Here is a 16,818-nt window from a genome sequence, read left to right on the forward strand (position 1 = left end):
GCCAATCCATTCATTATGCCCGGATAGCGAAGTAGTTCAACCATTCGTTAAGACAAAATAACGAATTAGATCACCCAGTTCGTTATGCTAAGATAACGAATCAAGTGATTCGTACTTGCCCAATTCGTTATGATAAGTTAGCGAATCAGATGACGAATTGGATGATGATTAGATGACAAGTAACGAATTAGCTAACGAATTAGGCTATATTAGTTTTGGCGAAGGAGATAGCGAATTAAATAATAAATTAAAATCCTAATGGAAAATGTGTTAAGACAACTAATGAAAATAATATTTTTTCAAGCTGACTTGGCAGCTTAACCCCAGCCAGGGGCTCTACCCCTTGGACCCTGCTAGGGGCTGCCGCCCCTAGAACCCCTCTGCCAGGGGCGCTGCCCCGGACCCCCGTTCGTTGAGGGTAATAAATAAGACTAGAAATACGTTATGGAAAGTGATAGTAATTAATACATGTAATTGTTATACATTTAGTCGTGCACAGCTCAAGAAAGGGATTACTATTAACGGTGAACGTAACCGTGTTTAGGTGAGTTTCTAGCCCCATTTCCTTGTTATGTTTTCGGGGCTGTGTGCATACTCGATGTGAATGCTAATACACTTACCTTAAATGGTAAGTGTATGTCTTGATGACAAATGTGATAGTTATGAATAACTTAGCTTGATAGTACGTGAACGACCTTCGGGTATTGCATGTATTGTAAGGGCAAGTAAAGTATGGCATGTATGATATGTGTAGATGAATAAGGAAGTATGTACGACTATGAGAGCAACTTGTAAGGCCTCGTTACCGGTGGCCCTACTTTGGTGTTGGATTTACTCATAAACACAGTTCTAAATATCAGAGTTGATTAAAACATTCGCGGAATAATAAAACTTCAACCATAATATGTTACATAACCTTTAAATCTTGTCGTATAAAACATTCAAATTCATTTAAACATAAAACATAGTCTTTGAAAACATCATAACATTTTCTTGAGATGCCAGTATCTTCGATTCCATGCCATGTGTCTTCAATCACGCGAGCTGCCTCAACCTATTAGCCTGCGTGCATACTAAAAGTCAGCTACGCTGAGTGAGTTCTAGTTAATCACATAACTTACTTTACATACACATACATGTGCCCTTAGATACGCATTACATACTTAACCTGTCCATCATTCATCATAAACAATCATAACTAATATTACATTATAAAGAGCATTCGCTCTACATACCTCGGATATTATTAGGGTCCGGTACCCTCAATCCTCAGATATTATTAGGGTCCGGTCACCCTTCATCCTCGGATATTATTAGGGTCCGGTCACCCTTCATCCTCGGATATTATTAGGGTCCGGTGCCCTTTCTTCCATACCTTTTTAACATACTTTTCTATATACATAACGTAAGTTTCATACATGCTGAAACACCCCGACCAAAGGCGGATTATACATCGGGGCGCCACATATTGCTTCATTACTCGCGACACTATTGGTGTCAATATTTATTAATACACATTTTATCGCGCACGCGCAGCGGGGAAAATAAAGAACATAAATCAAACATAAATCAATATATTATAAATTATAACATTCAAACAACATTAACTTGTCTTGATACATTTTAATTCTAGGTCCAAAAGTGAAAACGTCCTACGTGTCCACAAGCTCCAAAACAGCTACTGCAAACCTGAACATGTGTTAAAATAAACGTCAAACACTTGCGTGTTGGTGAGAAATCAAGTTTAATACAATACATAGATAACAATAAAATCTGCGCGCAACATGTGTATGTCTGGTTTTCAACAAGGGTGTAATCTGATCGGGACCAACTCTAAGATTCATAAGACTGCCAGTGCTCACAATTGAGCTCACAAACAAGACTAACTGTGCATGTGTAAACAAAAGAGGAAAATCATAAACGATAGTTCTCCCGTGTTCATCTAATGGTACCATGAAAACTGCGGAATAGACCGACAAGACGGTTAATGATCCACACATACAAATAAACAGCCAAGTCTACGTCCTCAACACATGGGATACTGCGCGACTAAAGTTCATAAACAAGTTTAAGACTCTAAGTTTGTATGAACACATGAACATCCCAAAACATTAAAAGCAAAAAGGGATTAGGTACGAGATTACTCACATGATAAACGATGCGGTGTAAGATAAAGCAAGAACCAACTTTAAACAAACACAAGTTAACCTATAAATAAGATTATTGTTTTAATGATTGGTTTCAAGTCTTGATTATAAGTTAGCATAATTAATAAGTATATATTACCGGAAAAAGCAGGGCAGAACAGGGAGGAAGACGGAGGCAAGAGAGGGAGGCGGCAGAGAGCAAGGAAAACAGGAGAGAGTAAGTGTAGTGTGTGAAGTGTTTAAGAAAATAGTACTATATATAGGCAAACCCTAGGGGACACAAACCCTAGAAAAAAGGGGAAAAGATCTCAAAAAGTAAAAGATTCCAAAAGCAAAAGATATGGAAAGATATGGCAGCTGCAGAGGCAAGATAAAGCTGTCAGGGAACAGTAAAAAGCATGGGCGGGTCAGATAAAGGTACTGGTCAAGCATGGCAAAAGCAGATTCTCAAAAGATTATGTCAGTCACTTTTTCTGTCAACCAATGGGGTTGGTGCGCATGCTGCGCCGAAAGTAACTTTTCAGACATAAAGCAGATTAGGTCAACAGCTCAAAAGATAAGACAACACAAAAGCAAACGGCTAGTTAAACAGAAGAAAACTCAAAGGGTTCAGCGCGAGAAGGCTGACACAAAAGGTCAAGAGAGCGCGAGCGCGAAGGCAGACAGAACTAACCTTAACGCGTCGCGGAAAGAACTACCATTTCTAAGCGTGCCGCGGGAAGAGTCACATTTCTTAGCGCGCCGCGGGAGGAACTAAAATTCCTAGCGCGCCGCGGGAAGAACTATAATTCTTCGCGCGTCGAGGGATGAACTACGATCCTTAGCGCGCTGCGAGAAGAACTACAAATCCTTAGCGCGTCGCGGGAAGAACTTCCGTTCTTCGCGCGCTGCGAGAAGAATTACAATTCTTAGCGCGCTGCGAGAAGAGTTCGTCTCGCGTATTGCTGAAACAGGTGGTCTTTACGCAGGATTCCTTGTAAGGGGTCTGGCGCGTGGAGCTGCGCAGACAACCTTAGGCGGGAAGGAACAAAGGACAAGCAAAGAGTTAGAAGAAAAAGAGGGAAACAAGGCGTAAGGGCGGGACGGCGACAAGAGGGAAAAGAAGGCGGAAAGAGAGAAGGAGAGGGACGGGACGGCGGAAAGAAAGAGAGAGAAAGAGGCGGGAAGGAAAACATTATTATTATTATTAAAAGTAAAATATAAGTATAAATAAATATTAAATCATAAAAGAAAGAGATCGGATAAGGGAAACGGGTACCTGGGTCGGGTCGGATCGGGTCAGATGTCACAGTCTCCCCTACTTTAAGAAATTTCGTCCCGAAATTTATCTCGAAGTAGGTTGCGCAGAGAACAGGTGCGGGTACTTGATCTTCATTTGATCTTCCCTTTCCCATGTAAACTCGGCTCCGCGCTTGGACTCCCAACGAACTTTCACGATAGGGATACGACTGCGCTTGGTTTGCTTAACCTCGCGATCCATAATCTCAACAGGCTTCTCAACGAAATGCATAGATTCATCAACTTGAACTTTATCAAGTGGAATGTGAAGGTTCTCGTCAGCTAAACACTTCTTGAGATTGGATACATGGAACGTTGGATGCACATTACTGAGCGCGGGCGGCAGGTCAAGTCTGTAGGCAACTTTTCCCACACGCGCGAGAATCTTGAATGGACCAACATAACGAGGAGCAAGCTTACCCTTCTTCCCAAAGCGGACAACACCTTTCCAAGGCGATACTTTGAGGAGAACAAGATCACCAACTTGAAATTCGAGAGGCTTCCGCCTACGATCTGCGTAACTCTTCTGTCGGCTTCTGGCAGTCAGCAGATGATCACGGATCTTGGCGATTTTATCGGTTGTCTCTTGAACAAGTTCGGGTCCTGTGATTTGAGTTTCACCCACTTCGCTCCAACAGATCGGGGAGCGGCACTTACGACCGTAAAGTGCTTCAAATGGGGCCATACCGATACTGGAATGATAGCTGTTATTATAAGAGAACTCGATCAAAGGTAGGTGCGAATCCCAATTACCTCCAAAATCAAGAACACAAGATCGGAGCATATCCTCAAGAGTTTGAATAGTTCGCTCAGACTTACCGTCAGTCTGAGGATGACATGCCGTACTCATGTCCAAGCGAGTTCCTAGCGCAGATTGGAGAGATTTCCAAAAGCGAGATATAAAACGGCCATCGCGATCGGATATGATGCTCAAAGGAGTACCATGGCGGCAGACAATTTCCTTGACATAAAGCTGCGCGAGTTGCTCAACACGGTAGTTTTCACGAATGGGCAGGAAGTGAGCAGACTTAGTCAATCGATCCACTATTACCCAAATGCTATCATGTTTGCTTGCTGTCAAAGGTAACTTGGTAATAAAGTCCATCGCTACACATTCCCATTTCCACGTAGGAATTTCTGGTTGTTCGAGCAAACCAGATGGGCGTTGGTGTTCAGCTTTTACTTTAGAACAAGTCAGACATCTAGCTACGAACACAGCAATATCCTTTTTCATACCGGGCCACCAATAAGTAATGCGCAAATCCTTGTACATCTTATCAGCGCCAGGATGAACGGAATATCGAGATTTATGCGCTTCACTCAGGATATCAGCGCGAAGATTCTCATCAAAGGGAATCCAGATGCGATTGAGATAGCAGAGAATTCCACTCAGATTAGGGACAAAATGTGCTTCCGCGCCACACGCTAACTCGGCGCGAAGATTACCATTACTGATGGATGCGCGCTGCGCGTCACGAATACGCGATTCAAGGTTGCTTTGAATCGGCGCGAAGTGAAGCTGGGTGCGCGGCAAGATACAGTTGAGCTGGCAGGGTTTTCGGCTGAGCGCATCGGCTACCACATTAGCCTTACCAGGATGATACCGGATCTCACAATCGTAGTCGCTGATGAGTTCGTTCCATCGACGTTGTCTCATGTTAAGTTCCTTTTGATCAAAAATGTGCTGAAGGCTTTTATGGTCTGTGTAAAGGATACACTTAGTACCATAAAGGTAGTGTCTCCAGATTTTCAAGGCAAATACAACTGCACCAAGTTCGAGGTCGTGAGTTGTATAATTCTTTTCATGAACCTTAAGTTGCCTTGATGCGTAAGCGATAACCTTGCCTCGTTGCATAAGAACACAACCGAGACCTTGGTTGGATGCATCGCAATACACGACAAAATCATCATTACCCTCAGGTAACGCAAGAACAGGAGCTTCACACAACAATCGCTTGAGCGTTAGAAAGGCTTCTTCTTGCTTCGAGCTCCAAATATACGGTTTACCTTTGTGCGTCAGAGCTGTTAAAGGCAAAGCGATCTTTGAGAAGTTCGAAATAAATCGCCGGTAGTAACCAGCTAAGCCCAGAAAGGAACGGATCTCAGAAGGAGAGGATGGCGTAATCCAGTTCTTGATTGCTTCAATCTTGGATGGGTCGACATGAATACCCATCTTGTTTACAACATGACCAAGAAACTGTACTTCATCAGACCAAAATTCACACTTGGAAAGCTTAGCATAGAGTTGCTCAGCTCTAAGCTGTTGCAATACCAATCGGAGATGTTGCTCATGCTCGGCCTTGGTCTTAGAATACACCAGAACATCATCGATAAACACAATCACGAATTTATCCAGGAAGGGCCTACACACCCGATTCATTAGATCCATGAAAACGGCGGGTGCGTTGGTTAGACCGAAGGACATGACCAAGAATTCAAAATGGCCATAACGAGTTCGAAAAGCAGTCTTCGGAACATCTTCATCGCGGATGCGCAACTGGTGATAACCAGAGCGGAGATCAATCTTGGAAAAACAAGAGGCACCTTGGAGTTGATCAAAGAGGTCGTCAATACGCGGTAAGGGATACCGGTTCTTAATGGTGAGTTTGTTCAACTCGCGGTAATCTATACACATGCGAAACGATCCATCTTTCTTTTTAACGAACAACACCGGAGCACCCCAGGGCGAAGAGCTAGGGCGAATGAATCCTTTAGCAGTCAACTCTTGAAGTTGGCTTGCCAATTCTTGCATCTCAGCGGGCGCAAGACGGTAAGGAGATTTAGCTACGGGGGAAGCACCAGGGACAAGATCAATACGGAACTCGACTTTACGAGCGGGAGGGATACCAGGAAGATCATCAGGAAAAACTTCAGGGAAATCACGCACAACAGGGATATCGCGAAGCTTCTCTTCAGCAGGTTTAACCACATGGGCTAGAAATGCAATACACTTCTTCCGCATGAATCTTTGGGCTTCGGCGCAAGACATAAGTTTAAGACCGCGGGAGGGTTTTTCGCCGTAAATATGAAGATCACCATTTTCTCGAGGTATGCGAATCATCTTCTTGGCGCAAATAACTTCGGCGCGATTATACGAGAGCCAGTCCATACCAATGATAACATCAAAGCTTCCAAGAGGCATAGGGATGAGGTCGATTAGAAAATCGTTTTCGTTAAGATTAAGCGTGCAATCTTTAATCACAGAGTTAATTAAAACAGTTTCACCATTAGCCAATTCAACTGAAAAATCTTCTTTTAAGTTATCGCGCGGTCGCGCAAGCTTCTGCTCAAACGCGCGAGAGATAAAACTACGATCGGCGCCAGTATCAAAAAGTACAGAAGCATAAAATCCGTTAAGCAAAAATGTACCATTAACTACGTCATTATTCGCTTGCGCTTGGTGCGCGGTTATGTTAAAAGCTCGTCCACGCGTTACTTGGTTCGAAATCTGGTTCACCGGGTTCGCTTGTGTAATCTGAACTTGTAGCCTTGGGCACGCGTTCCGGAAATGACTGGGATCACCGCAGTTAAAGCACGATCTGGGTCGTGGGTTTTGGTAGGTTAGTTGTGGATTCTGCGGGTAGACTGGTGGTGTTTGCGCAATTGGGTTGGCGGGAAGGACTCTACAGTTCTCAGCAGTGTGACCAGTACGGCCACATCGGGTACAAAGTCGACACGGGGTTTGGGTTGGGTGGTGAAATCTACAGGTTGGGCAAAAGGGATGGTTTCCTGTGTAAGGTTTCTTAGTTGGTGGGGCAGGGAGTGCTGGGTTGGTTAAGGCATAGTTGTGGACTACAGGAGGTGTTGGTAGGCTGACAGAGGGTTAGGCGCGTAAACTGGAGGTTGATAAATGGGTTGCTGGACAATGGGCGGGTTGGTAAGCGCATAGGCCTTGCGCCTGCGCTTGAGGTTGTTACGGTTTGAGGGTTCAGGTTTGGTTTCTGTTGGTTCAGGGGCAGTCTTGGTGAGTTTGGTCTTCTCAGTTCCCCGCAGGAACAGGGTTCCTGCTCTGACATGGTTGTCGCTGAGCACAGCGGCCAACTCGATGGCGTCAGAGAGGGTAACTGGGTTTCTGGCCCATACAGAATCTTGAATTTCCATGGGGAGACCCCCAAGGAATTTCTCGATTGCTCGGCGTGAAGGGGTAACAAGGTGAGGGACCAGTAAGCTTAGCTCGTGGAAGCGCGTCGCGTACTCGCGCGCTTCGCCACTGTACTGCTTAAGATCCCAAAATTCTTCTTCCAGGCGCTTAACTTCGTTGGGAGGGCAGAATTCTCGCGTAAGAATTTCCTTGAATTCCTCCCATGTCATGCTAGAAGCAGCCTCTGCGCCACGCGCATGAGCTACTCCATTCCACCATGTAAGCGCTCTGGATTCCAGGACACTGGAATCATATAGGGTTCGTCTGTCTGAGGGGCATTGGGTGTGGAGGAAAGTGTTTTCTATCTTCTCGAGCCATTGGAGCATCACGGTGGCTCCTCCAAGACCTGTGAACTTTGGAGGGTTACCCGCGTTAAAGGATTTAATGTTGTAGCCAGAGGTGTTGGTATTGTTTTGGCTCAAGGCTTGGGCTATCGCGGCGGCCATTTCCTGGGAACGTTGCTGTCTACGCATGCGCGAGGCATCTCTTCTTTGAAATCGGCGAGATAGCGGAGGCATTCTATAAAAATTTTAATTTTAGTTAATATCTTGGTTTTAGCGCAAAGTTTTAATCTTATAAAGCTTGGTTTCACGGAGTTAGATGCTATCAAAAGTTAAAGTAAAATAAATGACCCAAAATGCAGACTTAATAAAGGTAACAAATTCGAATCAAGAATCGACAATTCATGTATCACCATGACTTTCCGAATTCCAAATTTAAAATATACGAGTAAACGAGTATTGGAGATTGACAATTCATGTATCACCATGACTTTCCAATCTTCAATATAAAATATACAAGAAAATGAGTATTGGAGGTTGACAATTCATGTATCACCATGACTTTTCAAGTCTCCAACCTCAGAACATAATCGTAAATGGAAATTGAAAATCAACTATTCATGTATCACCATGACTTTTCGGATTTTCAAATCCCACAAACGAATATGTAAGTAAAATCAATAAAAATCGAAATTCAACAAAAATCGAAACATCGCGAAATAAAACATAAAATCCTATACTGCGCAAGCGCGAGCATATTCATAAATAACGAGTAATTAACAATAAGCGCGCAAACATGAGATTTCTCTCATGCGCGAGAAGGGACTCTTAGGTATTCTAGGCCGTTACGTCTAACCACCTATCCTAAAGTCAACGAGCTCTGATACCAATCTGAAACACCCCGACCAAAGGCGGATTATACATCGGGGCGCCACATATTGCTTCATTACTCGCGACACTATTGGTGTCAATATTTATTAATACACATTTTATCGCGCTACGCGCAGCGGGGAAAATAAAGAACATAAATCAAACATAAATCAATATATTATAAATTATAACATTCAAACAACATTAACTTGTCTTGATACATTTTAATTCTAGATCCAAAAGTGAAAACGTCCTACGTGTCCACAAGCTCCAAAACAGCTACTGCAAACCTGAACATGTGTTAAAATAAACGTCAAACACTTGCGTGTTGGTGAGAAATCAAGTTTAATACAATACATAGATAACAATAAAATCTGCGCGCAACATGTGTATGTCTGGTTTTCAACAAGGGTGTAATCTGATCGGGACCAACTCTAAGATTCATAAGACTGCCAGTGCTCACAATTGAGCTCACAAACAAGACTAACTGTGCATGTGTAAACAAAAGAGGAAAATCATAAACGATAGTTCTCCCGTGTTCATCTAATGGTACCATGAAAACTGCGGAATAGACCGACAAGACGGTTAATGATCCACACATACAAATAAACAGCCAAGTCTACGTCCTCAACACATGGGATACTGCGCGACTAAAGTTCATAAACAAGTTTAAGACTCTAAGTTTGTATGAACACATGAACATCCCAAAACATTAAAAGCAAAAAGGGATTAGGTACGAGATTACTCACATGATAAACGATGCGGTGTAAGATAAAGCAAGAACCAACTTTAAACAAGCACAAGTTAACCTATAAATAAGATTATTGTTTTAATGATTGGTTTCAAGTCTTGATTATAAGTTAGCATAATTAATAAGTATATATTACCGGAAAAAGCAGGGCAGAACAGGGAGGAAGACGGAGGCAAGAGAGGGAGGCGGCAGAGAGCAAGGAAAACAGGAGAGAGTAAGTGTAGTGTGTGAAGTGTTTAAGAAAATAGTACTATATATAGGCAAACCCTAGGGGACACAAACCCTAGAAAAAAGGGGAAAAGATCTCAAAAAGTAAAAGATTCCAAAAGCAAAAGATATGGAAAGATATGGCAGCTGCAGAGGCAAGATAAAGCTGTCAGGGAACAGTAAAAAGCATGGGCGGGTCAGATAAAGGTACTGGTCAAGCATGGCAAAAGCAGATTCTCAAAAGATTATGTCAGTCACTTTTTCTGTCAACCAATGGGGTTGGTGCGCATGCTGCGCCGAAAGTAACTTTTCAGACATAAAGCAGATTAGGTCAACAGCTCAAAAGATAAGACAACACAAAAGCAAACGGCTAGTTAAACAGAAGAAAACTCAAAGGGTTCAGCGCGAGAAGGCTGACACAAAAGGTCAAGAGAGCGCGAGCGCGAAGGCAGACAGAACTAACCTTAACGCGTCGCGGAAAGAACTACCATTTCTAAGCGTGCCGCGGGAAGAGTCACATTTCTTAGCGCGCCGCGGGAGGAACTAAAATTCCTAGCGCGCCGCGGGAAGAACTATAATTCTTCGCGCGTCGAGGGATGAACTACGATCCTTAGCGCGCTGCGAGAAGAACTACAAATCCTTAGTGCGTCGCGGGAAGAACTTCCGTTCTTCGCGCGCTGCGAGAAGAATTACAATTCTTAGCGCGCTGCGAGAAGAGTTCGTCTCGCGTATTGCTGAAACAGGTGGTCTTTACGCAGGATTCCTTGTAAGGGGTCTGGCGCGTGGAGCTGCGCAGACAACCTTAGGCGGGAAGGAACAAAGGACAAGCAAAGAGTTAGAAGAAAAAGAGGGAAACAAGGCGTAAGGGCGGGACGGCGACAAGAGGGAAAAGAAGGCGGAAAGAGAGAAGGAGAGGGACGGGACGGCGGAAAGAAAGAGAGAGAAAGAGGCGGGAAGGAAAACATTATTATTATTATTAAAAGTAAAATATAAGTATAAATAAATATTAAATCATAAAAGAAAGAGATCGGATAAGGGAAACGGGTACCTGGGTCGGGTCGGATCGGGTCAGATGTCACACATGCATCATTCATTCTTCATCTTACAACATACATATAACATCAACCATTTCCTGGCAATACATGCAATTCCGAAGATCGTTCATGTATCGACAAGAAACCATTCATACATTTCACATAATACATATATGGCATACACTTATCACTTAGGATAAGTGTATTAACTAATCACATCGAGTATGCACATAGCCCCGAAAACATAACAAGGAATGGGGCTAGCAACTCACCTGAAGTCGGTTACATTCACCGTTAATAGTTATTCCTCTCTTCAGTTGTGCACGGCTAACTGTATAATAATTACATGCATCAATAACTATCACTACTCTTCTCGCATTTCTAGTCTAATTAAAACCCTCAACGAACGGGGGTCCGGGGGCAGCGCCCCTGGCAGCGTGGTCTAGGGGCGGCAGCCCCTGGCAGGGTCCAAGGGACAGAGCCCCTGGCTGGGGTCGAGCTGCCAGGTCAGCTTGGAAAAATTTTATTTCTCTTAACTGTCGTAACACATTTTCCATTAGGACTTTCAAATTTTATATAATTCGCTAACTCAAAGTTCAAGGGCTTATTTGTAATTAATTCATTCTTTTCTAAGTCCAAGGACCATTCTGTCATTTAATTAAACTTTAGTTCGTTATCTAGTTATCAGATTCGTTATTCAGTCTTTTAACGAATTAGAATTCTATAACGAATGGAGTTCTGATTCGTTACACCATAACGAATCACCACTTATGGACCTTCTTAACGAATTGAAATTTATAGCGAAGTGGTCTTTCATAGCGAACTGGAAATCATAACAAATCGCTCAACTGGTTCGTTATTCTTCCTTAGAGAATTAGCCTAACGCACCAGGGTTCTTCCGTAACGAACCACATAACGAATTGAAGCTCATTCGTTATTAACCCATAGCGAATTAGGGTTACGGTTTGTCAGAGAATGCCAGGAACATTCCCTGACAACCTTAAATACACAGCCGCCTTTCCGGCGCCGCCGTGCCGGAAAACCGGGCGGTGGCCGGAAAAACGCGGTTTACCATATTTTACACCGTTTTTCATCGTTTTTCGTCCCGTTCGATCCAGATCTGAGCTAGGGTGACCCCTAAGCTCATCATAGGTTCGGTTTATACCCGATTCCACCCGGATCTCGTGACTTAAATGGTTTAACGGTGTCGGCTCATTATTTCGTAACTATATCCTAGCAGTTTAAGTTAATAAATCATCATACTAGTATTACCTCGGGTCGGTGCTCGGTTTCCTTCTTGATTTCGGCTTAGGTAAGGAGAGAACTAGAGAGAAAGCTTAAGTGTGTGTTTTGGGTGGTGTATGGAATATGTGTGAAAAGAGGGATTTAATGGTGATTAATGGTATTTATATTTAGGGATCATGGGCTCAAGCCCATGGACTCTCCTTCTTTCTTTCATAACCCAAGTCCATAACCCATATCCAATTACCCAACACTAGCGCGACTTGTAATCTGTTTATCTAAACCGATAACGACCCACTATAAAATAGACAAAATTCATTTTATTAATATTATCAAAATCGGGATGTTACAATGATATGTATGATATTAAAATGGAGATGATAATGAAATGTAAGGTAAGGTTAAAGGGTTGCATACCCTAATAATATATGCGAAGGTTAAAGGGTTGCACACCCTAATAATATATGCGAAGGATAAAGGGTTTCATACCCTAATAATATATGCGAAGGATAAAGGGTTGCATACCCTAATAATATATGCGAAGGTTAAAGGGTTGCATACCTTAATAATATATGCGAAGGTTATAGGGCGTAATGCTCTTTAAAACGTAAGGTATGATTATGCAAGTATGAAAATATGAAAGTATGAATGAAAGTATGTAAGCGTGTATGTAATGTATGTTATATGATTAACTAGAACCACTTAGCGTAGCTGACTTTTAGTATGCACGCAGGTGAGTAGAATGCGACAGCTGCTTTGAGATGGACACATGGCAGGACTGAAGAAGCTGGCATCTGAAGATTTGTCATGATGTTTCGACACTATGTTTTATGTTATGTTTTTAAAAGACAAGTTATGGATGTTTGTAATGGATGGTTGACAGTTTTTGTTATTCCGCGAAAGTTTTAATTAACTCTGATATTTAAAACTGTGTTTATGAGTAAATCCAACATCAAATGTGAGGCACCGATAACGGGGCTTTACATGTATATATATATATATATATATAAAACTAATTATTTATAAATTGGATTAAATGTTATTTATGGGTAGTATAAAGGTGACTTATAAAATATAAAAGTAATGACTATTATAATTAAATGATAAACATTAACATTGATATCGCAATATTAATATCAATAGAAATCCAATCGATCAATTATTAAACATTCTAATCTCAAACCTAACTTAATCACATCGAAATTTTATTCCAGTAAATCGTGTTATATCTTTTATAATTAATTTATATTATTATATTTAACTATGAATCCTTGTCGGTGTATCCCAAATGGTTCATCATCCTCTCATCATCATTTTATTGTGTTCATCCGATCAGGTGAGTACCACATTCCCCTATTTTACTTATTTTCCACATTTTGGGGATATATGCGTAAATATATTTCTCATATATACTTATACACAAAAGTGCAACTATTGTCTTATGTGCTAACAACTTATACCTTACTTGTTTATGTGCTTATATGCTTTCGCATTCGGAGAGGTCCAACATAATCTCAGTCTAGTATGATCATACGCCAGTTGTTACAGCTTTGTGCTTCTCGACATCTCAGTTATACTTGTTCATTAGGTTAATTTGTTATTCTCATATGACTCGTTGCAAATACTTATTTTCTATATGAACATTTAAACTGGTGTGTTGCTCACTCAACCTTGTGTTGACAAAACCATTCTATTTTTAACGCATATGCAGGTTATCGTTTGATGTGAAGTAACTGAAGTACAAGATCACTTAAGGATATATGCTAGAAGAAAACTTAATGAGATATATTGCTATGGATTGATATATGTACTTTCTTTATTTGAATTTTGTATGGATGATTGTTATTTGGAAATTTATTTAATAGATATCGTAACTTTTAATAATGCATGATAGTAACCTTTGAAAAGCTGTGAGCAATCAGTTCACGCCCCGATATTTTCGTCGTAGGTTGGGGTGTGACATAAGTCTTATGCCAAAAGTCTAAAATTAAGCGTGAAACAATGTACCAAAAGTTGAAAGCTTAAACTTTTCAACTTGTCTTCTAAACTTTGATGGCAAAAGTTTAAAGTTTTAAAACTTTGAAACATACTTATAATTGTTGAGATTTAAAAGAATATATTTTGGTATAACTTCATAGATCTTCAAATTTGTTACCCATTTTTATGATTATGTTTAGAAAAGTGTCAACTGATGGAATAGTTACATGATCCCACCATGCATCAATTGATTGATTAAAGGCAGCATCCTTGCATGAAACAGTACATAAATCAACTTTCTAACCACCATAAATATTCTTGTCCTCATTTCCTTAGCGAATCACCCCTGCCACAATATCTATCCCTAATTCCAATCTCTGATTGATCACAAAGATAGATGATGAACAAAAGGACCATGTCTCTAACATTACAACAACCAAATCGCTCCGCTGACCGCTTTAAAAAGTCTTTCTCCATAGACTTTCCTACCTCTCCTGATGAATCACAACAGACCATGCATCATTTCACTCATTCCCACCACCCCATCGCGCTCGTTAGCCTGCAGGATCCGTTCACCTGCTCCGGCTGCAAAGAACGCGGTGCCGGCAAGAGGTTCGCATGCTATCAATGTGATTTCCAGCTTCATGATTTTTGTGCTTTGTCCCCTCCTTTTCTTAAAGCACACCCCCTTCATGTTCACCACCAGCTTGTCTTTTATTCCAAACCCAAACCAGGTAAACTTGCAAAACATTAAAAACAACAAGTGTATGTACCATATATCATATGTCGTTCTTTATTCGTATATTTAGTTTAGCTACACCACCTTCATTTGATTTCACACCATCAAACAACCGTCCATTAAACACTCAGACGATTGTTTTGACCAAAAGAGAGTAACTTTGAAAATTATTGGTCGTAACAGTCACTTAAACAAACTATAAGGGGTGGTCAAACTCTGAGAAATATTGGTCAGAATCGCCGTGCAGCCAATATCCAGATAGTCCTTCTGACCATAGACATAGTCAAACTATGAAAGTTTTTTTGTCAAAACGATCGTTCAACCTTTATCTAGATGACAGTTTGTAACGGTGTGAGATTAGATGTTAAACAGGACGGTTTGTATAGTTGCCCCAAGTTTAAAAACAACTACTATTTGTATGTACATGTACCATGTTTTTTATTCTTATATTAATTAATTATGTTTGATGAAGGTGGGATTCGATGGCCGACATGTAATGTTTGTGGCAAATCAACCAAAGGTTTTATGTTCAAATGCAACTTTTGCCACTTCCAAATGCACCCATGTTGTGCTATGCTTTCTGACCAAATCAACTACCCATCTCTCCACAGCCACCCCTTGCACCTCTTGCCACCCGACGACTTACTCAGCTCGGTCTGTAGAGACTGCAACCGAAAGAGATCTGGCCGCCTTTATGGCTGCAGGGTTTGCTACTATCATCTCCATGCAGTTTGTGCTAAGGACTTGATCAATGGGCTCAAAGTGAACGGCGTCACCAGCACCCAGAAGCCAGGTGTGCTGGTGCCTGCCGTCCGGCTTGCTTCACAGGCGGTTATTGATTTCATCGGTGGACTGATTGACGGTATAGGGGAAGGTGTTGGAGAGGCTTTGGTCCAGAACGTCGCCAAGAGTCCCCGTGGCCGTCGTAATGGAAATAGAAGAATGTAACCACGGATTGGGCTCCGTGTTTACTATTATGTTCTATTTATATGCGTAATGAAGTTTCTTTTATTAAATATTGTTATATACGGGGTTCGTATATTTTCACTATAAAAAGTTGTATCATATGCATGTTGTAAATTATAGGTGTGATTATACTATAAAAGAAAAATGTCATTATGTGTAATTAATACTTAAAAGGATTCTATATTATGGGGGTTTTAGTTTAAATTAAGCGTAAAATTTATAATGAAATATTATAGTTTCTTCATAAAATAACACATAACACGTATAGTCAAATAGTCATCTATTTAAAAATAAAATATATGTAAAGACTAAAGTGAGTAAAGCCTGGAGGTCATTATCTAATATTATAGTGATAGTGATGTGGAATTAGATCCCTTCTTTTATTCATATATATATATATATATTTATATATTAAAACATTTTTTCTTACCTTCGTGAAGTGTACAACCAAAATAACAAATAAGTGTCTATTTCTAGCATGATTTAATCTTTTAAATATATGAAAATTGTAAAATGGAATCCTAAATGCTTCACAATAAAGTAAAGATTTTGCTAATCAACTTTCATAAAAGATTCTCAAAGTTCTAAATTTATTTTGAAGACTTGCTATCTAAGACTTCTTTTAAGAAAATAAACATGTTATCCGAAACTGTCATCAACAAATTACACACAAACTACACTCTTAGTTGTTATTTGGGATGTAGTCTGATCTAAGTATTCAAGAATCTACCCCATATACGTGCATGGTATACAATATTTGCATAAATAATATGTATTTAGCATGGTGGCTTGAACTTATTGTTGCATGCCAATATACTTTATAAATTATAAGTTTATATAATGGTGAATAATGCCAAGCGGATCTCATTATTGTATATATAAGTTCATCATATGGATGGTGGGAATGCATCTTAGCATGCCACATATCATGCAATTCTCTAACATTCACATCAGTATCACGTCATATTTTCTATCAAATATCAAAACCAAGAAAACACATTATTCACCTATTATCTCACACCCCAAAGCCATTTTCAATATTCAAATAGTCTAGTAATAAATAGTAAAATAATTATTTTATTTCACTGTATAGAAATGGACGCATGGCCTTTGGGCCTCCTAAATTAATGGACTCCAATTTAACAAAAGAAAAGCCCATACTACTAGTCTACTACATATACATGG

The 16,818-nt window shown here is 40.7% G+C and overlaps 1 protein-coding gene across 1 annotated transcript; it reads left to right on the forward strand.

Moving 5' to 3' along the window:
- Positions 1-13,496: 13,496 nt before the first annotated feature.
- On the forward strand, positions 13,497-15,662 carry LOC143617455 (protein VACUOLELESS GAMETOPHYTES). The gene is made up of 2 exons (XM_077090009.1): positions 13,497-14,662; positions 15,140-15,662. The coding sequence occupies exons 1-2, from the start codon at positions 14,326-14,328 to the stop codon at positions 15,613-15,615; spliced, it is 813 nt and encodes a 270-aa protein (XP_076946124.1). The 5' UTR covers positions 13,497-14,325; the 3' UTR covers positions 15,616-15,662.
- The last annotated feature ends 1,156 nt before the right edge of the window (positions 15,663-16,818 follow it).

The sequence above is a fragment of the Bidens hawaiensis genome, unplaced genomic scaffold (genome assembly GCF_021521415.1).
Source record: "Bidens hawaiensis isolate Kalapana, Puna unplaced genomic scaffold, B.hawaiensis_p1.1 tig00002323_1, whole genome shotgun sequence".
In the NCBI taxonomy this organism is placed as follows: Eukaryota; Viridiplantae; Streptophyta; class Magnoliopsida; order Asterales; family Asteraceae; genus Bidens; species Bidens hawaiensis.